Below are 22833 nucleotides of genomic sequence, written 5' to 3'. Positions count from 1 at the left end.
TAAGTCTGAACCAGTATCTCCTGGGTTATATTCCATGTCTTCTTGATAGAAATATTGAGATCTATCACACAACTGCCTTCTTGCTGTGTGGTACTAAACATGTGAAAAACAAAAAAAGGTTATAAAAGTCTCTCATGGTGATAACACCTGGGAGTTTTATCTTATTGAGATACTGAATCTACAATTGCTTTCCAAGATTTAGATCAGAGTTGCCTTTTCTCAAGAATAACTCCAAGGGTTTTTTTTGTTGTCATCTGTTCTGTTCTCCTCCCCAAGAGTGGTTTCTGTGTCTTAGTCTCACCTGACTGCCATCTGTCCATCTGCTTCTTAAGGCATTTGTCACCTTCTTGCATACCTGCCTCAGCCTCATGCAGTCAATCTCTAGGAAATATACTCTCTCCTGGGAGGAGACTGCTCCTTCTCTATTCTTCCCCCGTGAGATCCAGAAAAAGATCAGGAGCCACTTTGGTTACGGTCTTTTTCATCTCAGATCTAGACAAAACAGACACAACTTGAGAGTTTCTCTCCTTCCATCTTTTAAAGCAGTGTGAGAAAGAAGCAAGAGAAGAACAGAGGAACACTACCACCATCTCCTTTCTACAAAATCATTTCGGTATTTGATCATGCCCCTTACAGAAAAAATACCAACCTAAGAAGCATATCCTCTGACCTTAGGTCAAACCTAGTCCTAAGAAAATGTGACTCCTGATTCATCTTTTCCTCTCTTTCAATATCTTGGTCCTGGAAATAGGAATCCCAATAGTAAGGTCCTGCAGTACTAATTCACAATGGAGCTGTCAATAGACCTGCTAACCCTGCCCAGGAGGATCTTTTTGAAAGAGGTTCTCTCTTTCTGAAATACTTGGCCCATTCTGTAAAAGGACTTACTCAATTTTCTGACTAACCCACATATAAAACAGCTGTGTAACAGGACTCCTGAACTGGTTTCTTTTCAACATTGCTGCATGGATACTGCAATAAGGTACAGCAATCATGACAGAGCTACAAAATGATCTGAAGAAAGGGGCAGTGTTCCTGTTTATAATTGCTATAGCTTAATTTGAGGTATAACTGTCTTATTTTGCAATTTTTTTTCTATAGTCTTCATATCTATAGTTATGAGATTTGGGGATAGACAGTGCTATATTAAAGGTTTGAGCCTGGCACCAAATTGGTGTTGGGTTCCTAGTTCAGATTGTATGGCACTAAAATCTTCTAATGGACAGATACACATCTGTATTTAAAAAAAATAATAAAAATCGTATTAATGTTTTGCCATTAAAACTCAAGGTCTTTTTTAATGAGCTAGAAAATAAAGACTAATTTCTGGGGACTTTGTTTGCTTTGAGGCTATGATTATTCTCATCTCAAGTCAAGCCAATGCATTTTGTTCTGTGCCACCTATGTCCCTGTTTCAATCATAAAATAAGACTGAAAAATGAAAATATTAGTAATTGGAAAATATAATCCCCTGGATAGCACCAATCCAATAATCTTAATAAAAATAGGTTTATTACAAACATTGCCTGAATCCTACTGGGAATTATCTTTTCAGAAAAAAACACTCAAATTCCCTTACAGCTGCTCTCTTGATCAATTGTCCCCCCTTGATACTATTAATCATCATACCATATACCGCTCATTCTGAGCATCTTTTTCCACTTCACTTTCCAAACTTCTTTTCTGATTTCTCCTTGTGCAGAAGCTAATGACAGTTCTTTATGATCATTTTGAAGCCCCACCTTTTTTCTTCTGGTGCCAGCCCCTTTTTTTAGGTGAGATGACCAAAACTAAGGGCTATTTCCTCAAGGTGGAGAAATATCACAAGTTAATAGTCTTCCTCAAATTTCAAACATTTAAGTACAGGTTCTTTGTGGCTCTGTTTTCATGCAAAATGCTTGTGAAGTTTGTTTGACTGACTCTCCTGATAATGCAGTCTTCTATTCTCAGCTTAGTTTCAAAATGGCAGCTGCAGTGCAAACCTCCATTGACATACCAGCCAGCAAATGTCCTCACCTACTGCTCTAATAATGAGTGGGCTGCTCTGTCTTCTGCCTCTGTCCTCTGTTTCCTGACTATCAACAAGGGAGCTAATTAGTGTCAGTCCTGTTTGTTTGGTGACACCTATTTACTAAGAACTAGATTGAGCCTTCTCTAACACTGCCGGTAGTTGAAGGTCATATAAGAAAATCAATCTTTCCTAGAGTTATAATAAGGGCTCCGATTTACATACAACTTCATCCTAATAGGATCAGTTGTAATGGCATAATATTTTAAAATATTATTCAGTAATTTCTACTTAATGTTCGCACAGCTATTCAATTATAGATGTTGATTTTCTTTGCAGTTTTTGCTTCTGAATCTTTACCTGTGTGGTCTATAATTTAAATTATTGTTTTCTGCATTGTTTACATTAAATTATTTTTCTGTTATGCTTCTATTTTCTAAAGACCTCCTGGAAAAAAAACCATAAAAACAGAAGGCCATGGTATTGCCACACATGACATGTAATAACAATGTTATGTATAACATGGCATCTCCACAAGGAGAGATCATTTGAAGCCAAAATGCCTTTAGGTAGGAATTGGCCATATTTTCAGGTAAAGCAAACTGACAAGTAGAAATTCAGGAGCATGCATTAGGAGCCCAGAACGAGGAATGATACTGGCTGAGTTCAGGTGTCCTCTGTTTTGCACGGACAGCAATGCTCCGCACCTCACTCGCACTGCTCTGTGCTGGCCTGGTCTGTCTGTGATTAGTGCAGCTGTTGATTTCTGCTGTACCTAAGTAAGGTCTAGTTCCCGGGGCTCAACACTGAGTTTTGGTAGGAGGCAGGTATTTCAGCCTGAGGACACAGCCAGTGCCCAGGCCCACAGCCCAGCCACCTCCCAAGCTCTGCTCCCCAACACCACCCTGCACTTCACTGTGGCACCATCAATGTCCAACACAGCTCTGACATCCTACCTAACATTAAGATCAGCTTCTCTTAATAGTATGTAAAAGCCTGAAAATTACAGAGAATTTTCCTGAAAACTGTTACAGCTGCATGTTTAGTTTCCTTGCAACTTGCTTTCAGAGACATTTTACAGCATCTCCCCACCTGCCCTGACTAATGGGTTCTGTAGTTCAGAGCTCTCATATGCTGCAGACACAGACTGCCCTTTGCTGCTTGCTCTGCTGCTCACTTTGTCGTCTCCTCCAAACCCTGGACAGACCCTTCCCAGTTCTGATTTTATGTGCCCAGCACCTTTGCCTTCTGGGACAGCCATAATTATGTGTCCAGTTGTTTAGTGCTCTCCCTAGGGTCTAATACTTGAATTTTATTTCATTGTCTTTTACCCTTATGTCTTGTCTTAAAGAAACAGAAGACTGTTTAATTTTCTTGTTCAGTATTGTCAATTTTCCTTTATCTTCTCTCTGTATGCCATAGTCTATTGCAACACATCCTCTTGTAGGGTGCACATCTTTTTTTTTATGCACCCTAAACTTCGTATGTTTCAAATCTAGTTTGAACTACTGAAATTCTTTAGCAATCATAAAACCCCTTTTCCTATATTTAGATGACTCCTAAGAAAAAAATGTATTTTCTTAATTTCTGGCAAATTCTTATCAATATCTTTATATACAAATTGTCATAAAGATAAGCTATTCTTATCTAATTGTTTCTAGGAGTTTAAGATTGTCTCAGCAGGAGTTGCTGAGGGATGAAACTTCTAATGATGATTTAAAGCACTGAAGTGTGTAGGCTGAAACTGAAATAATTACTGCTGTAACCCTCTAAGCACTCCAAGTTCCTCAAGAGAAAATACTTTGTTCAGAACAGACCCTGAACAACAAAATGCTAAAAAAGTAAAATAATAATAATAAAAAAACCCCAAACCCTTGGAGCAGGATGATAATTTAGAACTAGCATCAGTATAATGTGGGGATGTTCTCAGCAACTGCTCACAAATGCATCAGACATCACAATTAAAAAGGGATAATAATTATTGCCCCATTCTAAAGTATGGAATACTTTATTCCATTCAATAAGTCATGAACACTTTAAAACCATCAGTGTAATCCACAAACCTATATTTACAACATTAAACTGGATGTTCTGCCTTTTCAATAACTGTCATCTCATCTCTATTATTTTCACCTCAGACTCTAATTGTTTCTTTTATAGGAGCTAACCTACCAGCGTCCTTGGCAGTACAGTTTATGGCTCATGCATTTACAGTAATTGTTTGGGCAATTTGCCACACAGTATAACAATCTTCACATCACAATCAGTTTTTATAATAAACAGCATTAGTTGTGAAAAATACAAGTGATGCATGATTCTTATGGTAGATAAAGGGCACACTGAAGATGCCCTTTAGAAAAAGAAAGGAAAGTGCTCGAGCCCTGAACTACTTGAGAAAAATACTGATGTCACAATAGAGCTAATTAATTTGATGGTACAAACAAGAGGGGGAAAAAGCCTTGCATTCATTAGTGTCAATTTCAAATGAGAGCATACTGTTCATAAAAATAATATTCTGCCTTCGTTTAGACAAAAACGTGCAGGTAAACAAATCAGAAATAAGCACCAGCTCCAGCAATAACAGTGATTACACTCCTTAGCTTTATCAAGGGTCTTTCTCCTCTGTAGCCACAGGTAGTTCAGAGCCTGACCAGATACAACTTGCAGGTAGAACTTTGGATGAGGCCAGATCCTACTGCCCACAAGCCTGGTTGGCTCCAATGTGACCAGCACTACCAGACACTACTGGGCACTGAAGCCTCTATACATGTACTGATCTGCTCTTGGGAAGCCGAGCATGAACTTAATGGCTTATCTCCGTAACAAGTGGGTGGTTGCACCTAAAAGTGTCTTACTGCATGTGTCTCTGCTGCAGACAGTTTGTGGCCTCTTGGTTTTCAAGTGGCCCAAAATAAGAGGTCAAGCATTGCTCAGTGGGGAGGCTGTAGGACACACCTCCAGCAGGCAGTCTCCCATGTCAGGAATTCTCCAGATGAGAAATAATATATATGCCCTCTTATGGTAGTGCATAGGCAGGTAATCCTCAGCCTCCTTGTCATCTCCATGCCACCTTATGGACCCTGGTTGGTGCTGAGGCACAGCAAGGCAAGGCCCCAGGAGGCACAAATGTGGCTTCGAGCCAGGGCTGCACCTCCCGTCTTGAGCTCAGATGTGAATTCTCTGGCAGCACAAGGGCTTGAGACTAAGAACTGCATGTGATAATAAACTGGGGAGTGATTGTATTCTAAGACTATCACTTCAGCTTCTGATAAAACAATTCTGATAATATCAATTTAAATCAGTGGGAGACTTGTCCCTATAGTGAATTTTGGACTGAGCCTTATGGAAGCAAGGAGTGAGTTTATCTTTACTCATTAAATATTTAGTTCATATATTTAGTGAGTGAAATAGAATAAAATGAACCATGGAGACAACATCACAAGAGAAGTCAAAGTCTTTACTCTGAAAATCCACATCAAGATTCTTGGCGGCTCCCGAACTCCTTTAGTTGTCATACAAAGACCAAGAGGTCAGGACATGGTTTGGATCTAGATCCTGAAGTGTGAGGGGATATGTCTTCAGTAGTTGTCTCATCATGATAATGAGATCAGATTATCAAGATTATGGTTTTAACATTTTTTTATTTTAAATAGTACCATTTTCTTTTGCCTGTTGTCATTTCCATCTCCTTATGAATTGATTTTGGTAATATTTTCTCCCCTGTCCAACTGTTATTTTAGGACCAGTATAAATAGAGCAATATTTTAAATGTAGTTTTCCAGTAAGTCAACCGTTATGAGGTTTACGTTAGTTATGTTAGCAAAAAAAAATCACCTCCATTTCAAGATAGAATTTTGATTTTTTTTTTTTTATTTATTTTGAACCTACAGTAAAAATCAGAAGCATGAAAGATTCTGTAAGACCCCAAGACTTTCTGGATTTTTAAATAAAATTGTGTTGAAAACTTTTTTTCCTTTTACATATTTTTAACTAAATATTTAAGAAATACATTCTTTGAATACTTTAACACCCTCATACCTCTCTGAATTTCAGATTAAATAATATATTCCTTTAAAATATATATTTCTTTTAAATATAAGATAGTATAAAATTGATCAGTTTGCATTAATTTCAAGAGTTTTACAGGTAGATTTTCTCTTTCTATACTCTGTAATCCAACTATTTTGGCCTTTTTTTACATTCTTTAAAATAAATATTTCATGATTTAAATAGTAAGATCTAGTGTAAGTGGATATAACACAGAACAAAGTGAACAGTGCTGTGAGGTATCCAAACATACAGACACAATTTTAGCCCAATATTGGTGTGTGAATTAAAATCATGACAAGCTATGATAACACCACCCATTATGGAAAAGTTAGTAGCTTTTGGCTTTAGTCCCAAACCTATTTATGACCAGACCTAAGCACCTGCTATTCCACAGTGAAATGTGCAGTCTTGAAAGCATAACTCTCAGGGCATTATAGCTGCACAGGAACATTTGAAATAGGACTGGACTGGGACTATGGGGTCGTGAAGTCTTATACCTTGGGAAATGTGTTGCATAATCCAGTTCACAAAAATATATCCATGTTTCCATACTGAGACCTTCTCATTTTCTTATGTGTGGTATTTGCACTTAAAAATTATGGGATATAGTTTTCTAATGCTTACAGAGCTTGTTTTAAGTTTCCATAAATAAATATTTTTGTAAACTCTTATATTAATTTTACATTAATAGCCTGGCTGCTTAATTTAATTTTATCTTCTGAGTACTTATCCATTTACTATATCAATAACATGCATTATTTCTCCTCTCAGACTTTATTTTGTTATGCTGAATAGAAGTACTCAGTTTATCTTCTTGGTTAATATAGATTTTTCATCCTGCAAGCCTTCTTGTAGTCCCCTTCTGCACCTGTTCCAGTTTGAATCAGTCTTTCAGTCCATAAGAGTTCTTATTGGTGCCTGGTGCCACAACATGAACATTTCTTGTAAATCTTTCATTACTGGGAAAACTTTCTCTGACTCATTACTATAGAACTTGGCTTGCCTTGATATCACAGTGTCCTGCTCATCTCACACCAGTGGCCTGGAAATGTTTTATGATAAAAAAAAACCCTCAGATTTTTCTTGTTCATCTGTTTCTTACAATTTCTGAGGCCTAGTTTTGTGGCGGAAACTCTTTCTAGTCCCTAAATGTGTAACCTGGCACTTTATAATTTTGAATTTCATCCCTTATCTATTATCCTGATCCTCCAGGCCACCTATTTCTTTCAATCCTCCTCTGTGTTGGTCATGTCTCCCAACTTCCTATCTGCTGCGGATTTAATTTAACTTTGACTTCTTGTGCTTTGGTCTGTAATAACATGACTGAGTAAGTCTGATTACATGACTGGTCCTCTCCAGTTCCTCAGTGGTGCCTGCTAACTCCACACAGCCCAGCTTGTGGGACCCTGCTTGGCACTGAGAGCCTCTCTTCCACCACCCAGCTCTTATACTCATATCCCTCTTCTCCTGTTTAATTAATAAATTTCCCATGTGACTGCACAACAAATGCTTTAATGAAATTCTGACAACTGATTTTTAGACAAGGGAAATGTAGTAATTTTATCAAAGACAGATATAATCAGGTGAGTCTGGTATTTTTATGCCATTTTCTATTTATCTGTATTTCTTGTCTCACTTAAGTTTTGTTCTAAATCTGTTGTGAAAAGTTTTTGAAGACAACTGGACCTGTAGTTGCCTTGACACTATTTCTCTTTTTTTTCCTAAATATAGCTACTACTTTTTCAACTCTTTTAATACTGTTACCATAGTATCAGGACCAATTTGATAGATTTGAATAACAAAGGTTTTAAACCAATATGTGTTTTCCTCTCTTGGGTCTCTCAGATTTGGGTTGGAGATTATCTGCTTCTCTTAACTGGAGCATATTTAAACAAGTTCCACTCCCAGATTGGATGAAATAATATAATTTTCTAAATCTGTATTTGTATCAGTTATGTCCTGTAAGATCTCTGTTCCTATAGGACTCTACCCCACTACTAGCTCTGTGGTAGAAAATTTTAGGAGAAGTCTTTTGATTCTGGGGTTATACATAGATCATCTGAAATCTTGATCAAACCTCCCTTCTAAAAAAAATCCCTATTTAACTTAAAAAGGCTATTTAGAAAGCCTTGACATATCTTAGTTTACCCCAACCCTTCGTGAAGTCAAAGAAATATTTATTGGCTAATTATTTTTTTTCTCATCACTTATACATTGTCTATCTAGTCTTCACATCTTTAGTACTCAAGTTTAACATTTCCTTTCTGGGATGCCAATTCCATGAAGTTTTGGACTTCTGAACTCCTTCACACAATGTCCATCAAATTTTCAGTCCTCTCTGTCCTACTAACTAGGCCCTGAGCTTTGTATATGAATGCAAATAACAATGATAACATGGTTTTATTCCTTATTTATTTTTATAATTCAGTCCAAGTGAATGATAATTCCATCAAGAATGAATCATATGAGCGTAAGTTGTTCAGTTTTTTAAGATGGTAGAAATTCTTAAGTTCCTGGTGTACTTTATGAAGATGTGCCCCATTCAGCTGAATGAGCAGAAGCAACAGAGGTTCTGCAGGTTTACAGGTACATATGCTGGAGGAGAACTGCATCAGCTGACATCATGGATTTTTTTCTAGCTTTAACTGTTGTCAGAATGCCTGGACATTCAAAAATAAAAATAAAAGATTTTTAACAGAACACAAATTTGTTTTCTCTCACAATGTAGACAAATTTAGACCACCTTTCACAACAAAGTGTGATAATTAATTTCTAAAGCAAAAGCTTAATTAACATTCTAATTTAAAAATCTGCTCACAGAATTCTGATAGTGTGCTAGGAGAATATTTCAGAGAAATATGGAGAAAAACTAACTAGACAAATACCTTCTAATTGCCCCTGTTTGATGAAGGGGATAATTTCTATTGGCTTTTGGGAAGTATTTCAGTCCTTAGGGTATACATATATGTTTGAGTTTGTTCTGTAGTTACATGCACTCATAGTCTCAACATCTTCATATCACTTCTTATTTAAATTACTATCATTTTATGCTCCTTGTGATCCTCAAACACTGCAGTATCAACATCCTCAATTTAGGTTAATTTTAGATTTTCCAATAAAATAGTGTTATGAGGATGGATATTTTTGATATAGAAGTAAAATAAGGGAAATACCTGTTACATTGAAATTCCCTGTACTGAGGTATTTGTGGGACGCGTATGCACAAATAATGGGCTATAAACCAGAAATCTTTATAAAATTCAGTGCAACAAGCAAGAAATTATGTTACAAGCCCCGCAGTGTGGATCCCAGCTGTGAGACTGTGTTATCATTGCTGTTTATTACCTGTGTTGCAGTTGTGAAAAGAAAGGTGTGGACCAGGGCTCTAGATGCTACTAGAACAAGAGTTAAGGAAAAATTCAACTCCAAACACAGCAAAACCAAAACTGAGGGGCTCAGGTCACACATACATTGAGTGTTACAGCCCCATACACTAAAACTCCATAGCTACATTACAGTTAAAATTTATACTTACAAGGTGAGATTCATGCAGCTTTCAATAACAGCCTAAGCTGTAAGTTTCCTTTATGGTCCAGAGGCAGAGAAGCTCCTCTGAAGGATATGTCACTTCATCTTATTCATGATGCCCATGTTAGAGGGAATGCATCTCCTTTTGGAAGTGTTAATCCCTCACCACTGATGATAGGCATGATAGACAAGACTGCCTGAATACAGACGCATGGGAGACTAAAGCTAGATAAGGTAACACCAACCCAGCACACACCTGTAATTATCCAGCTTGAAGCATCTTTATACCTGTTCATTTAAAGGTTTGGGAAATAGCTACTCATCCTCAGCATCTTATTCAAAGACTGTGTCTATATTTTTACACTGAAAATTTATTAATCAAAACGAAAAATAATCACTGGATAGGGAATATAGGAAACAGGGGGCAACTCCAGTTTCTCTTTTCTCTAGGGAATGAAAATTAAGCTAAAGAGCTTGTACATCCAACTTCATGAAGAGTAGAGAAATTTGTCCTCCAGTTTCTACCCAAATGTTCTTTATCCTGGCAATTTGGATATTTTTTGGATGCATGTGATGCATTTTTATCACATGAGGGTGTGACAGAAGCTGAAAGTGCCACTTCATCTTGAATGTGAACTGCAGCTGCCTGTAGACTATGCTAGATATAGGCATCAACATCTTCCCTTCTTCTGAGAATGTTTCTTGAATGAAAAACTCCATTCCTTTAACAAGTAGATGAGAGTCCCTTCTAGCAGCAAATTATGCCATCCCTCCTTCCCAAGAGTTGCATTCATATTGCTGCATGCTGCAGGTAGACAGCTGCATTCAAAGAATTCAGCTACATTCAACAGAATTCCCTGCTGCGCCCATGTGGCTTTAGGATTATTATTTTGGGGTGATGATTCAGTTCATGTGTTTTACATATCTTGGCTCCTCATTAAGGGCTTTTACGTACACCTATTAGTGCCTAAATGTTTTAATGCATCTGTCTTATGGTTAAGCCCTGATCTACAGGGTGTCTAGATTTATGGAAACAGGTGAGTGAAAAAGATGCAGAAGGGCAGAAGAAAATTTGGAACTAGATGTAACACTAAGACGAGCATTTGAACAGTAGAAAAACCCCAATAAACAAACTAACAGCTCTCCCCAAAACCCTATGTATAAATAATAAGCACTAATGATTTACGTTAAAAACTCCACAGTTCTACTGAAAATAAGGGCCTGGCTCTGAATTCAGGATTTAATTCAGATCATAGCAACTGCTGACAGGAGAAAGTCCATCACGGTGTGAGTAGGAGAGTGAGAAATGTGTGGAGGCTATGCATATGCCAGGATTCAAGAGTGACATGACATTCATACAGATTGCAAGAATATTCAACATTATTGCAATTAATGGTAAAAAAGAACCATCGAGACAGAATTAAATCTTGCACTTCAAGGACAGCTTCTAACAAAAAATGACCAAGAGGAAATTTAACAGGCTGTGCAAATTACTTCAAGTACTTTCCTACAAAAACTTTACATCTTCCCCTGAAGTATCTGATGGTGGCCAGTGTCAGAGATCAGACGCTAGACTGGCAGCAGCTTCTGTCTACTTTAGTCTGGCAACCCTATAAAGAGTGGATTTTAAAAAGTTGCTGACAGTCAAAGTCTAGATTCTTTTTAACAGAGTATAAATTTAGCATCCTCCTTCTGAATTAAGCATTTAGGTGGCAGAGTTAATGTTATATCAATTCAAATGAAAGACACCAGGAGAAAAATAGAAGGGGAAAAGATTAATATTTGAAAATTAGAAAGTAATTTGCAGTAACTCAGGTGGACGGCTAGTTGAAAATTGCATAAATTAAAACCTACGGAAAAAGAAATCGCTCCTCATAGAGAAGTCATTAGGAGTGATATAATAATTTACATTTCACATAAGTGATATTATTTTAACACTTTTTTGCCTTTTGCACTAAAGATTAGATCCCTATAAGCACACAATTCAAGCTGCTATCACATTGCATTGATATAGATGAGGACTGCAGGCACTAAGCATCTCTCCGTAGGTGTTTTTCATGTTGGACCTGGCCTTTGTTTTCACAGCCAGCAAAACAACAGAAAAAATTGCACTTGCTGCAGGGAAGCAGAATTCGTTCCTGCCGGCCAGGCATAGCTTAGCAACAGGATTTATACTGTACATATGCAGGGAGAATCTTTAGATTTATTTCAGGTAACAAAGATGTCTTTTTCCAGCCATCCCTGTATATATACAAATATTTGAAAAACACAAGCAAGAGAGAGCCCTGGCCTCTTGAACACATATATCCTCCCAGACCCTTGCCTGACCCCAAAATTATACTCTTCTGTCAGTGACCCATCTAATCATCTTTGTGCTGCTTTCTCAAAAAAGGCCTGGGAAAACCCATCAGCTTTGCAATGTAATCTGAAGGTCAACACATTCTCATTTTCTTGGCCAATTCTTTCTTAAGACCAAGCCTTGATATCAGGTCACTCAAAAAAAAAAAGCTACATTTTATATAGCTGTTATTTTCAGAATTTCAAGCAGCATTCAAAATTTTGTGTAATTAACTAGCAGTCTTTATATTTGAGTCTAAGAGGAATTAGAACATAATTTTTGCAGAATAACACAAGAAGTTTCTTTTTGTTTAGCAGAAAGGAAGAAATATTGGCAACGTCTGATGATGACACATGGAATAACTCAAAGACTTCAGGTACAACACCCGGTTTAATTAGTTCTTCCTTACTGCACATGTTAATTAAAAATACTGTAACAACCAACCTCGTGAAAATTATTCAACTATTTTTTTTTAACTCTTCAGACACAAACATCCCAGAGATTGTTTATTCGCAAGCAGAAGACAAGGGCACCGAACAAGCTAATGAAAATATAAAAGAGAAAAATGCAGAATACAAGCAGGATGATCACAAAGATGATGAAAAAGAATTAGAGTTGCTGGTAAGTGTTATACAATTATATCTACAGTATTAAATGATTTGAATCCATTTACGCTTCAAAGCTGGTGAAATGCCCCCTTTTAACAGAGCTGACTGATGTTCTAATTTACAAATGTAAAGCCTTGGTCTGTACTTACACTGAATCTCTAACTGATTCAACAATAGAAGGTGCTTTGATTTCAGTATAGTGCATCAACTTTTTCTGGTCTTAAATTAATGACTTCTCCCTTTTACTTCTTTACCAGAGGCTCTAAATGACAGTTTGAAGGAATTAGAAGAGTAGCATTTAAAAAATCTCCTCTCCTAGTCTCTAGGGTGGAAATATTCTTAAATACATGTTTTATATTTGGTAAAATTTTTACACTTATACTACTGCTTGCTTTTGAGGTTTTTCAAAGTATAACTATGTAGCCTGCTGTATAAGCAAAATAGGTATATATATTTATATAAGCAGATTTTTATGTATCAGTATTTGACATTAGATTTTTTACAATGAATTTCACACTCAGTGAACATTCAATCTATTTGGATTTGTGTGTGTGGATGAATGTGTGTGGTTTGCCTTGCACTTTTCAGTATGAAAGAAAAAATGGCAATAAATGAGACACATACAGCAATCTATTATTCTCAGTGTCTGTTCTCAGCTCATATCATTTGGGTGCATAGATTCATAATCATAGATTATAATAGCTATCACCTGTGAAAATGTGGATGCTGAATCAGACAGGAGAGGAAGATGAGAAACATTCTTTTTTTTCCTCATTGACATGGAGAAAAAAAATCCTCTCATTTGAATATAATTTTTTCTCGTCTTTTACTTTAAAAAAGTTGAAAATTGTTGCATATTGTGAGACCTTTCACTGACTGAAAGTCAGTCTCTTTATTTTTCCTGGTGAAACAGAGAAAGGAGGACCTCTAAAATTCCTTGCTGTTCTCAGTCCACCCTTTTAGAAAAAACAGGATTGAATATAACCATTTGTTTATCAATTGCCAGACTTGTCCATACAATAAATGAAGGGGGAGCTATAATTTAGATGTTAATTTCCACTATGGACTCTTTAATGAATTAAACAATGAAGGCTTATAATAGATGGAAATACAATCAAATCTTTGAAACACACAGGCATTGGCTCACAAGACAGCTGTGCAGTTGACAAGTAACATGAGCCTTATGTGAGAAGAAGGGGAAATCGTAAGATTTGCATATAATTATTGAGATCATGCAAATGTCAGTTATGAGGAGGGGAAAAAAACACAGGCATCTCACTGTTAAATCCTGACAGTTGGCATCACCGAAGAACTCAAATACACTTGAGCACTGGTTGGCAGAGGGTCATTAAAACAGAATTTGCAGAGACATTAGCTCCCTCACTTTTCTTTGAGTGACGTTTTACTATTAATAGTTTGCAGAGGCTTTGCAGAAAACATATTAATAAGAGAAACTGTAATGGGGGTATCTACAGCAAGTGCAGATGCATAAAGGGGTACCCAAGAATCTAGCCTCTAATTGATCAGCTAGTGCTACCAGTGTGACTGTGCTAAAGTGAGAAGAGAGTGCAATGACAAGCCAGCATAGCTGAATAATACAATATGATATTTGGGAGCTAGGAGGGAGAGTGATTAGTTTCTGGCCTTTTACTTTGCTAATCTCATTTCCAACTTGTGTCTTACCAGATTGTCTAAAAACAGTCTGGTTTGAAGCCTGTAAAATGGTCCCTGAGAGAAATGAAGCACAGATAATCCTTACAGAATTTGTCAGTGTGAAATGTGTCTTTGTTTTACTGGACAATACTATACATTACTGGGCTTTGATGTACTGTATCAATGCCCTCATTTAAGTGCCAATCCTACCCCCTCGCCCCACGGCTTCATCTCTCCAAACCTAGAATCAAATGTACAGAGAATGAATTAGCCTGCCTTTAAGGGAATATTCTCTTCAGATTTAATTTGTATAAAATGTACTAGCAGCTTGCTGAACTCATGAATAAAGCTAGAGGGTTATGAATGCTATTTTATTTCCTGCTCCTTTCGGCACCACCATAAAGCTCATTACCTATGTTAAAAAATACATCCAATGTAAATTTTGCAAATGGTTTGGAACATGTTTCCATATAAACTTTGTTACTGAAAACAAAACTTTCCATAATGAAATTCTACCTCCTTCATTTGGCGTGTTTTTGCAAAGCACTTTTTGATCATTCTTTTCTATTCTATTGTTTCAGTTAAATCAGCACTTCACAGAAGCTAGAGGTACCTCTTCCAGAGATGAAAGGAATTTATACACTACAGAACCAGTTAATTTTCCAAGTGAAGCTGAAAGATTGGTGAAAAAGCTAACCTGTATAGAAAGAAGCAGTGACTTGCACCCTGTGTCTATCAGTTCGTCATCTGAAAACACTTTACGAGTGATAGGAGGAGAATTAAAAGATGAATTTAAGTATTCTGTAACAGATTATATTAGTCAGCTACCAGGGAAGGAAGTCACTGCTAGCTCAGTAAATGGTGGTGAGCGGTCTTTGGAACATACCAGTGAGAGCCTTTTATCCACAAAAGATTTTCCTGTGACAAAGCAGAACGAGGCTATTGGTATTACGGCCACTGTCTCAAGCCGACAAGGAAAGAGCCACACAGATATTTCAAAAGGTGAAATAGATAGTGCCTTGGGAAGTAAGACGATGGAGAGGGTATTCATCAGTGAGGATGCTTCTGCTATCTCAAAAGGGGCTTGTGAAATGAGACCAGAAACCATTTCTCCGGAGCATGATGAATCCATGCAATTAAACACATGCATAGCAAGGACGCTGGATGGCAATGCTAATCCAGCTCCAGAGCACCAGGCACCACAAATGTCTCACCACACTCCGGATTTGTTGTTATCAGATGCTGATAAATATGAAGGAAAAATCAAGATGATTGAAAGCAAAATTCAGGTACATTTAAGAGAAGATTTATATGCTGGCACTTTTGCATATGCTGATGTCTCAATAGATTCCACACAAAGACGATACACGCAAGAAAAAGGAATTGGTGAAATGTCAGGAAAAAACTCTAACACTGATGCAGGGAAGGAGAAGAAAGTCATTGAAATAGCAGACTTGGCATTAATCGGTGAGGAGGAAACTTCCAAGCCTTTCAAGTCACATAGGAAACACAACGCCAAAGCCCTGAACATAACACCTCTGCCAGCCGAGAACAACAAGCAGACACCCAGGGCCACATGGGGGGATGAAAGGCAAGTTGAGGACACTCAGGAAAACAGAGGATTCATGAGGTTAAAAGACAGAGATAAGCCAGACAATACAAATAAATGGAGACTGATTGGAAGGGAAAGTGAAGCAAACTCTGCCAAGCAGAGGTTGCAAGAAATGGGGAGCAAGGTTCAGTGGGGAGCAAGGGGGAGCACGGAACCTCAGAGCACAGCTTCCAAAAAGGAGTTGTTCATCTACCAGGAGGCAGAGAGTTGTGAAAAGTCTTCTGTCTCTGAGCAGGATATTACAGAGGAAGCAGAGGCAGGTACAGCTTATATAATTAAAACAACATCAGAAAGTGCTCCAGAAAAAATGTCTGCCAGCGAAAAAGCAGTAATTGCTAAGCTACCTCAAGAGACTGCACTAAGTGACAGGCCCACAGAGGAAAAGGAAACAGCGTTTGATACACATGAAGGGAGAAATGATGGTTCACATTATGCTCTTTGTCAACTCAACACAGTGGGTGTATTATATGACACTGAATTTGAAAAGGAATCAGTTTTAGGTATTTATAATGCATGCGTTCGTGAAACACTGCAAGGAGAAATGAAGTCTATACGCAATAGCAGGGAAAAATGTGCCAAAGTACAACCAGACATAGGCAATATTCTACCTGTAGGAGAAGCAGTAAAAGTTTCTGATACAGGAAAAAAAGAAGATTTTCAGCAGGCATTATATTCAGAAGTATCTAAATGTCCCCTGAGCACCCAGAAGCATCTATACAGTGAGGAAGCAGAAGAGCTCTACAGGGAAGAAAGCCATGTTGGTATGCTTTCCCATTTATGTGCTAAAGCTGAAACAAAAATGCCACCTTCTGGTACAAACACCATTCCTGGTCACCATTTTAAAAGCTCTTCAGTAGCATATTCTGAAGGGTCCACTGCAGCAGGAGGTATGGAGCACCTGTATAAACACTTTGAATTCAAAGTCTTAGACAAGGTTGCTGCTGAGTCAGGGTACAATTTAAATCTACCAAATGAAATTACATGTATTAATAAAAACTTCCCTCCCAAAGTTGAAAAAGGAGAAGTACCTTCCACTTCAGACACAGTAATTTCTAGAGAAGGAGGAGGAAGAAATATAGGTCAATGTTTCCATCAAGCAGAGCTCCAACAAGAGAAGTTCTGGAGTCCAGAAATTTTAATTAGTAAGTCTACCCAAGAAGGTGAAGGAAGAGACTCTCAATCTGACCATTTATTAACTGACAGGAAAATGCTAAACAGTCTTGATGACTCACAGAAAGAAAGCCAGCACATTTCTGATTCTGCAGATATTTCTAACCAGAAGAGTGAAGCACTTAAGTTGCCTCATGAGTCTCCGGGTTTAAAACACGTTGCCTTCAAAATATTCTGTTTCTTCTTCTTTCTTCTGTTTTCTGCAACACTCTACCACTATGATTTGATGGTCTGCCTTGCACTCTACCTGTTCTCCTTGTTTTGGCTTTACCATGAAGGAGGAAGAAACAAGGAGTCTATCAAGAAGAAATAACACTTACTGTCAACTGTGCTCAGGATCCATGGTCAATAATCTCCAATTCCATCAAAGCATTTTCACTGTTAAAGAGTTTATTCATTGTTAGAACCAAAGCAACAGATTTTTAACAGATTACATATGAACTTGAGCCTTCATATAAGTAATTAAACTATACAGGACCATTATGTTTGGATCATTAAATACCTATATGAGTATGAGTTCTGAAGCATGTCAAGTTAAAATGAAGTACAACTGTTGCTTCTTAGCAGGATTTGAAGAAACAATACTTCATATCTCTGTAGTACTTAAACCCACCATTTACTTGCTTTAATTTCTTTTGTAGTAAAGCTTCATATTTTTCCGGGAATTTTTTTCTAAGATTCTGTGTAATAGGTAACAACACAAGGAACAATATAAAACCTAAATCAGTATTTTGGTACTGACATTGCAATTGATAATCTGCTAGTGTAATTCTCAATGCTCTGAGCAATGCATCTCTTGATAAGTTAATACATTTTTCCAAATTCATATTTCATTATTTTGACTTAGAGCTCCAGTGGTACCCCTGTTTGAAAAATGTAAGGCTTTGACTTAGTAACATCATGAAACTTTCAGGATGTAATGTGTAGCAGAATAGATGTTCTGTTTCCACCCTGTAAAAATTGAAGACCACAACTGCAGGCCTGGTACAATTCACTCAGGTGCATGAAAGCTTTTGGTGTTTGTAAATGAGGACTATGTAACAGAATCTCACTGAACTGTTATTTTAGGCAAAGCCTTTGAATGACATTTTTTCATCAGTGTTGTTGAGCGTATCTATAAAGCATTAAATAAATTTTACAAAGGAACGCTATGATTGTGTGAAGCATGTCTGAATTAGGTTTACTGCTTTTTTCCTATGGCTTGCTACATAAAGCTAACCAAACACAAAGAGAAAACACAGGGCACAACACTGGTGTTCAGTGAGGCTTCCTTGTGTGATTTTGGCGAAGCAGAAAAGGCAGTATCTGCCCTAAGGAGAGTCCAAATTGATCCTGTGGATCAGGATTCCTGTGGGGTAGGCATGCTGGTGACTTTGCTGCTCCAACATTGCAGGTGTCCCACACAGGCTCATGGTGAAAGTTTGTCCAGAAGGAAAAGGAAGGACAGGTTATGATGCTCTTCAGCCATTTCCCAGAGGATGGTCACAAATGCCTTCACAGGTAGCATGTTAAAAGAAGCACCAAGGCTGCATAATGTTACTGGAGCCCCAGAATTTAAGAAGGGAAAAAAGTTGTTTTTAAGCTCTGTTTGTTTCACTTTCCTTACTGTCACTGTGAAATACCACAACTGTGAAAGTCTTGATTGCAACATATGGCTGAAGCTATATGATAGAAAAATTATTTAGTCACTAACTTAGCTCTGAAATAAACCTTTTAAAGTTCATTTAAAACTTACTCATATGTTTCAGGATGTTAGGACACTCTGCTATAGCAGGCATCTTAACATTCCTGTTCTACAGGGGGTAAAACTTTGAAGCATTGTGGGAGCAGTGCATTCAGTGGGGTGAGCAGATGTGTGCATGGTCTATTGCTAATATATGTGCTGATGGCTGGATACCTTAACAACTTTTGAAAGCAATCCATGAATGTGTTATAGCAATGGACTAGAGGCATTAAGGAGAGACACTGAAGGTTGTGTCCAGATGTTCAAAGATATATACAAGCAAAATATTAATTGAGATAAAGAAATTAATCCAATAGGCATTAGGAGCTGGATCCAATAAAAAGCTTAGGTTTAGACTTAAAGCAGGATTGAAGTTAAATCAGTGTAATCCAAAATCATGATCGCAGACCCTTCTTTACCTGGAGACAACAAATGCTGAAAGAATCTAGGTTTTCATGACATTTAGAGTCACTTCTCCAAAATGCATGACATTGCCTTACTTTTGGGAGTTCACTCCCTGCAGTGTGACAGGTCCCTGTCTAAGTCATTCACAATTTCAACCTCACTGGGATAGAGACATCAGGTATTGCTTCACTTCCCAGTACAGTGGAAGCTCTCAAGCAGTGTCTAATATATTCTGGAAGGATCAAGGTCCTCAGTTAGAGGGATAAAAAGGTGAAGAAACACCCTGCATTTGTGTGATGCACCCTGCTGAAAGTGTCACCATGTAGTCAAGTACCAGACTCCTCAGCTGAGAGAGATCAAGGGCATAGGACATATTTTAGTCTGATAGTTAAAACCACCAGGGCAGCAATTAGACTTTTTAGTTTCAGTTGCAAGCTAAAAACCTTCTACAATCTAATTTGCCACATAATTCTTTAAAGCAAAATTCATAAAATTCAGAGTAAGGAACAAAGTCCAGGTTCCTGGCCTGTTAGGTAAAAGTTCTACACATGAAATCACAGGATTCAAACCCATATTTGAATATTTTCAGCTTTACCAAACCTTGGCCTGCCATCCTACAGGATGTATGTTAACGATTGGAGGAGGACTGTGAGGAGGACTGTGGCCACCTGGGTTTGGCTGTACCTCTGTGCATAGTTGGGCTCCTACTTTCTCAACTGAGTTATGCTGAAAGCGATTCACTGCTCAAAATAATAGATATTTCACTTTCCATTTGTGTGTAGACACTTTCATTTGGAACTTGCATCCCAGGGGAATTTTCTTTTTCCAGAAGTTATGATGTCTATTTTTTAGAGAAGTCTTAATCTGGCAGTCTAAATGCCTAAGGACCCAAGATAACTAAAGAACTTTGAATATCTTGGAAACAGGCCTTATTGTACACAGAGCTGAGCAGTTCAGCCACCATGGAAGAAGTGGGAAAGCCTGGTTGTGTTTTTTATTGCATCTTGGGGCCTCCAAGGAGTGTGCATTTTAAGGACTCTTGCTCTTTCACATGGAAGCATAGGCATACTGGAGCCATGGGAACCTTTGTGTGTTGGTTGGCTGTATGTAAAGTGCAAGTTAAAAAGAGTTTTTCCGATTTATTTGAACCCAAAATATTTGGTTCATTGACAAAGATTCAGCTCAGCTGATTGGACAGCAAGAAAGGGGGTCAGGGACAATTGATGGGCCCAGGACTATGGGTGGAAGAAAGTCATTGAATTGAATGAATCTCTGGAGAACAGCAGAAAAATGTTACAGAGAGCTCAGGAGAGTCAATATGACCTGCAAAAAGAATGCCAGGGATAAATAGAGAGGATCTATTAATACAGACATTCATTAAAAATTAGTAGGCTTTTAGCGTGTGTCATAATCTATTTAAACCAGTTCCTACATATCAGCTAACATTTAGCTAAGTTAGTTCAATCTCTGCTGAAAGCATGCTTAGGCTGTACTCCTGTGTCCAACAGGTTAAACATCTTGATTTGCCGTTTTAAAACGTATAGTCATTCAGAGTTGGAATTTAGGGCAAATATTTGAATGTTAGAATAAGCACCTTGCATCTACGCACAAGTGGAATACTGTTAGCATTTCTCAGATTTGGATTGGGATTTTATTTTCTATATTTAAAATATTTAGTGGGCATAATCAGTTTATGATTGCAAAACAGGACTCTAGACTGATCTGTGGGCACAGGTGCCTGAAATTTAAAGTACATATGTACTTAAAACAACAAAGCAAGTAATTTTATCTTTTTTTATTTATCATGTGATAAGATATCTTTTTAAAATCCTCTTACTTTTGTTTGTTGTATAGAAGCAACACCTTTATAATGTTGGCAAAATATTGGATTTCTACTTATTTCAGGGAATAAGTGCTGTGTTGTATTTTTGCAATGATTCATATTTAGTTTGCATACCAGGCCTTAGTAACGTATTTCTAGTTAATACTTTCATTTCTAGTAGCTTCTAGTTATTTTTTCAAGCTATGCAACAGAAAGAAGGTATGATCCTATGTGGCAGGCCTGTGGTCACAAAGGGCTCGACTCCAATACAATGCAATAATTAAAAATAATATAACGGAAAAAGGCTTCCTTGCATTACTATTAGACATATGAGGTAAACATACATCCCTATCACGGGAGGTGTGTCTCATGGCTATTATCCAAAGTGCACATGTAACAAATAAATTAATTTTCATATTGCAACACCTCCAATCTGTTGAATTTACTTAAATCTATATTCAGGGCAGCAGAGAGAGGAGTGGGAAGAATTTCTGTACTCAGATACCTTGTTAGGAGATAGTGAGAACAACCATTAATGACCCAAGTACTTGTTGTTGCTAATTAATGGTTCTTATCCATCAGTGACTTTTGGATCAGGAGAGGAGAGGATAGGCTTTGAAGCAATCTAAAGCCTTTAAAGGACTATTTAATATTGGAAATCGAAAAATAAACAGGACAGGGTATGAACTAGATCCCTAAAGGAAGGTTAGAATGAAAATGTTCAGAGTCACTATACTAAATTTTATATGCCTAGTGGTATCTATGCCCCTGAATAAAACACGTAGGCACTCTAGTCATTGAACATAAGAATGAGATTCAAAATAGACAATGTGTTAAATAGGGAGCTGCTAAAGTTTTCTAATAGAAAACCCTGATGGCAGAGTTGGGTCTTACACCCTTGCCCTGCCAGCGGGATTAATTACTTAACGCTGGTGGGAGGGACGTGCCTTTATTGGTGTCAGGGCCATGCTTTTGTCAGGTCAGGTTTCATATCCTGCAGCCCTCTTGTGCACTGAGGCACGTAAACTGCTGCCTTCAGAAACAGAATACTTTGCAGAAAACAATCCCAGAGTTTTGGGACTGGAGAAAGGGAAGGTTAACCCTTTCTGAGTGTAGATTGGAGGGATATTTGGATATAAACTGTTCCAAGAATAACTTGTGCGTTTTATGTAAAATTCTATTTAGATAGAATACAAAACTAACATCAAGACCTTTACGCCTCCTCAGTGAGGTCTACTTCTTCCTTAGTCTACAAAGTTACTCTTACAGGTCTACATCAGTGCCTCATGAACTGGGACGGGAGAATTGTTCTAGCCATGAGGGAACTGTGGACTTCTCTTTTAGACCTACAAAGGTTCTTAAATTCCAGCACAGTTCCACTTCAGCGGACCATGTCCTTTTGTGCATCCCAGCTGAACTTTCTAAGACTTGTGGCTCTTCTGAGAGCACTGTCTGCAAAGCAGACCATAGAGACCCATGGATAATGAACAGACTGAGGATGCTTTTCTGATCTAGGAAGTCTTGATGCTGCTGAGGATTCCAAGTTTAGGTGGATGTCAGGGGAGATTTTTTGACCAAAACTACCTATGCCTGAGTGAGGACAGGTTTTTTTTTCAAAAAAGATGGGTAGATTGAAGGGAGCTGATAATTTCTGCATTCAGAGCAAGCATGATCTAGGTGAGCTGAGACATTTAATGAGTGAGGTTTGGATGGCTTGGTGGTACATATGAGATGTTTGTGTTCCTATGTGTGGGGGTGGCACTGAGACAAGTGGGTTGGAAGGTGAGAATTAGGTTTCATGGGTGAATGGAAAAGAAATAATAAACAGAATGGCTAATTTGAAAGTTTCTGAACAGCTTTCTCTAGAGACATGAAAGTTTAATAAGTTCTGAGTAGTTTGGACAGATAACACAAAT

General features: G+C 37.7%; 1 protein-coding gene across 1 annotated transcript in view; it reads left to right on the top strand.

Moving 5' to 3' along the window:
* Positions 1-21220, top strand: part of PPP1R3A (protein phosphatase 1 regulatory subunit 3A) — a 32127-nt gene extending 10907 nt beyond the window's left edge. Inside the window, exons 2-4 of the mRNA XM_027682200.1 lie at positions 12242-12300; positions 12409-12545; positions 14767-21220. Of these exons, the coding sequence (XP_027538001.1) occupies positions 12242-12300; positions 12409-12545; positions 14767-17280 (2710 nt within the window). The 3' untranslated portion in view covers positions 17281-21220. The remainder of the gene's footprint in view (positions 1-12241; positions 12301-12408; positions 12546-14766) is intronic.
* Positions 21221-22833: the final 1613 nt, after the last annotated feature.

This window comes from Neopelma chrysocephalum, unplaced genomic scaffold, assembly GCF_003984885.1.
Source record: "Neopelma chrysocephalum unplaced genomic scaffold, ASM398488v2 Primary Assembly neopelma1_62, whole genome shotgun sequence".
In the NCBI taxonomy this organism is placed as follows: Eukaryota; Metazoa; Chordata; class Aves; order Passeriformes; family Pipridae; genus Neopelma; species Neopelma chrysocephalum.
This window is presented reverse-complemented; position numbering and strand designations above follow the sequence as displayed.